The 4,297-nt window shown below is 35.0% G+C and overlaps 1 protein-coding gene across 1 annotated transcript in view; it reads right to left on the bottom strand.

The window, feature by feature from the left end:
* ndel1b (nudE neurodevelopment protein 1-like 1b) overlaps window positions 1-3,374 on the bottom strand; it is an 8,712-nt gene extending 5,338 nt beyond the window's left edge. Inside the window, exons 1-2 of the mRNA XM_008329506.3 lie at window positions 3,197-3,374; window positions 452-548 (exon numbers count right to left, since the gene is read on the bottom strand). Of these exons, the coding sequence (XP_008327728.1) occupies window positions 452-537 (86 nt within the window). The 5' untranslated portion in view covers window positions 538-548; window positions 3,197-3,374. The remainder of the gene's footprint in view (window positions 1-451; window positions 549-3,196) is intronic.
* Window positions 3,375-4,297: the final 923 nt, after the last annotated feature.

Below are 4,297 nucleotides of genomic sequence, written 5' to 3'. Positions count from 1 at the left end.
AAGTAATCATTCTTTTCTTTGGAAAAGCAGACGCGTTCTTAGTAATTCCACAAATAAAAAAGTACAGACCAACTAAGTTTGACAACTACTCCACTCAACACTACAGCAGCTAGTACCAACATATGCTGTAGTCTCTGTTTAAACCAAAGCTGGAGTCATTTCCTGCAGCAGACCACAGCTGTTTGTGAGCACTGATGTCAAATGGTTTTTCTGCTTGTTTGCCTTAAAAGGTCAGACACTGAATTGTTCTGCGGTGAAACCTAAAAAGTAAATATTGAAAATATTGGAATAAAGTAAATTATTTTTCATGATGATTTTTGTGACAAAGACCAAAACACACAACATTCAGTCTCTGTTACTGTTAATCATAAGGACAAACTATAAACTATGCACTGCACCCCAGACCAATAAAAACTGTCATTGACATCAGGATCTCAACCAAGTTGCCTACCTTTTCTTGTATTTGAGGGCTTGTGACTTCCAGTAATCAACTTCCTCATCCTTTGTTGAAAATTTGGGAATCATCTCTGTGTCCATGTCAGGGCACCCTGAGGATTAAAGTCAAACGTTAATTTGTAAAACAATGATTTGCAATTTAAAACAGCAAAATAAAAAGTGTGACCTTCCTTATTAAAAGGTTGAAGAGTTCCATTAGACCATAACCTGGATGGCTGGATGAAAATCCTCATCGATATCCTTCTACGTTAAGCTAGTATATTCATGTGGTCTTGAATTACCTACTCAGCATAAAAGCACTCAAAATATGTTTCCACCTATATGAACTTCTTTCTGCCTAAAAGGCTTGTAGTAAGAAATTTTTATTTTTTCTTAAGTATTTTAAAGGCATATAATAACCAAAAAGGATGAACAAGCAGGTCATTTAAACATGGCACAACATTTGCATGTAGAGTCAGGTATAAAGCATTCCCTTCTTATCACAAGGAAAAGGAAACAAAACAACGCGAGATAACAAATTTGCCTTTCTCAAAAATGACCTGAACTCTAACAGAAGAGAAACAAGAACAGAGTGGCTATTTCAATTTTGTTAGAGAAAAGGTATTTCTAATAGTCACAATACATGTAATAAATAATGATGAATGTTTTAATTCTCCCTAATCTTTTAAAGATCCTACAACCTGGTGAGTTTGGTGAGATTTGCACCCGTTTTAATCTCCATAAATGTATGTGACGTAATATTAGACTATTTACAAAACATCCCTGAAAAGAGCATGCGAGTGTGTTCTATTTCTACAGGAAGGCCAGCGCTTAACTTCCAAGAATCTTTACAATACAACCTGAGCCCATGGGACTTTCCTGCAGACAGGTTATTTATAAAGTTTGGGAAAACTGCTTTGATTTTTGTTACAACTATTTTGGCTGCCAAATCATCTTTATATAAAAAAAAAGCCTGGTAACAAGTTTTATATTTAGAGAACAACATTATTATACTTGTCATGGCTAAAAGAAGAGGGTCCAGCTCCGAAGGGATAAAGACTCAGAGGCAGATCTGCAGTTTCCGTTAAAACATTCCTTTGAGATGGCATCACTCACAACACGCTGGAAGCAGACAACTCACGTGTAACTACAGAACACTATGCTGGAGATCTTGAAGGAAACTCAAAACCAAAATACCACAAGGGAGGAGATGATGAATATTTCTGCAGTTGACGTAACATGATACTTGTATGATATACTAAAGTGAAGTAACAAGAACTACTTACAATTATAGGGGTGGGATTACAAAATGTTTCCTAAACATCATTGTGACTCTACAGCGATGACTCTGAGTACCAGGAAACAGTCCTCATGGTGATTCAGATCTAAGGCTTACAGAATCCAATTCCAGAGGGCTGACAAATTACTATAGTATAACTCTTAAATATGTCAGACACACAAGCACACACAGGTACCATACATGGAACTTATTATGTCATTTTATGAGATGAAAGGTATAAGCTTGTTATGATATCTTACAGTAACAGGTTGAGTGCAGAGACTCATCATATCTCAATTTACCCTATGTTTTAGGGCAGTTAGCATGGTTTTCTCGATGGATGATGAGAGGATATTACAGACAGGGGAAGGTTGACAAGAAAGGACAATGTCCTTTCCCCACATTCTTGTCCCTGCGTCATCTTTCTTTGGCTAGATAGTAAGTAGATGTTCAGTGTTGGCACCAGTCCATGCCCGCAGAAATGTGAATACATGTGAAACTGACTATCATAATCTGTTAAATTGATTACAAAAATAGTTTCAATTGAGCCACCATTTATAGTCTTGAAAAAATAGTCTTAAAAATCTGTCAATTGGGACATGTTCAATACTGATAATAAATATGAAATGCAGTTTAGAAGGTGTTGTATCAATATTTTTGTCCACCAGACAATATGCATTTATGGTAAAAAAATTAAAAAATGTCACACAAATGACTTACAATGACCACAAGGCTTAAAGAACAAAAAAAAAAAAGAAAAAAAAGAAAAAACAAAACACAAAAGGTTAACGGTTAATACCAGTACGTTTAAAAGCTGAATTTGCATTTACGCATTTAGCAGACTCTTTTGTCCAAAGCGACTAACAAGAGGATATTTTTTTTTTACATTGTAGAAATCTCAAAATATATACACTTCAGATGAAAAATGTATTGAAAACAATTCAGAAATTTCGGGATCTTTGGAGGAAGATGACAAAATATTTCAAAAAAGTATGTAAGCAAAATGTCCTTCATGGTTTTAAGCATGATCCGTACCGTTAAAAACCGAACAACGTCTATGAGTAAGATATTCATTTCGATCAAATTTCACAGGCTAAGAATAAAACACTATAATAAAGCAGGCTTCTCCAAATTATTTTTTTACATCTATAATTCAACAACATTTACGTCCGAATTTAGCTAAAACAAGGGCAGGGACCGGCTGTGTTTCAGGCTATCTCAGGAGCTGCTGTTACAGTCTACGTCGCATTCAATATCGTTCAGTGTTGGCAGGTAGTATATAGACAAATACCAAAAGTCTGACTTTCGTCATATCGACTAAAACAAACGAAACGTCAAAATACGACGAAATAAATCAAAGCTTAAACTGAGAATCGCCACACACAGAGAAGCCGCTGCCATAGAGAAACGACATCAGATCGACACGATGAAACCCAAAGACGACCAGATTAAATTAAACCTAAACAATCAATAATTACTCACCTTCTCATGTCAAATTGTGTCAAACTATCTTCCGCGTCAGTAGGTTGTACTCTCGCCGATAAAATACATCCAAACCTAACGTTCCCAAACAGTCCTTCACCGGCCTTAGCTGATATTTGCAGTGACTGAGCTGTGTTTCGGAAACTGCCAACGCGTCTCCCGGAACCGACGTTATTCAGCGCATGCGTGCGCGATGACGTTATTTGCGCTTACGTCAGAAATGGGTATGGCAGCTTCAGATGCATATTTTCTAGACAAAAAGGACGATCTATCGATTGATCGATCGATAGATCGATAGACAGATAGACAGACAGACAGATAGACAGACAGATAGATAGATAATTCAATTTTAATATGTAATACTGGTTAACTATTATTTTCCGTCTCAATTGATTAAGATTTCACTGTTTTTGTCTTACCCATTATAAATCATATTCCTGTTTCTCTTTTTTTCTGATCTTTTTTCAAATACTACCAAACGTGTATAAACGTTATTAACAAAAGACCACTCACTATTGTTTTGCCTCTGCAAGCAGCTGGGCTACTTATCTTTCATTGCATTGTCACACAATAGACACTAGATGGCAATATTATTGAGGACTGACTATATTAAACACTATCTTCACTTCAGCACGTGATTATACTCTTGTTTTATTACAAGAATTTATTTAGCCTGCGTTAAGAGTGGGGAGAAGAAGTTAATTTGAAAAACATTCACGTCTGTATTATATTTCCTTTGAAGAGAATTATTTGTCTTGACTTTCCTAATTAGAGCAAACAGAATTTCCAACAACATTTCCTAGGATAAACAGTCTTGAAGACAACTTTACATTTTTGGTGAATCGTGAAAACACCTACATGCATACACCTTAAAGAAGTAGAGGCATTTCAATATTACTAGGAAAAATAAGTTAAAAGATTATTATCAAAGAAAATTCCAGAAGCCCAATGCCTGAAAGAGTATTGCTGAATGACAATGGAAATATGTTGTCTAATACGTTTATATTTAGTCTATTATATTACTTAGGAAAATTAGAATATAATAATTTAAATAATAATACTAATTTAATTGTAATCATATATATATATAATTACAATTAT

This window comes from Cynoglossus semilaevis, chromosome 17 (genome assembly GCF_000523025.1).
Source record: "Cynoglossus semilaevis isolate Cse_v1.0 chromosome 17, Cse_v1.0, whole genome shotgun sequence".
In the NCBI taxonomy this organism is placed as follows: Eukaryota; Metazoa; Chordata; class Actinopteri; order Pleuronectiformes; family Cynoglossidae; genus Cynoglossus; species Cynoglossus semilaevis.
This window is presented reverse-complemented; position numbering and strand designations above follow the sequence as displayed.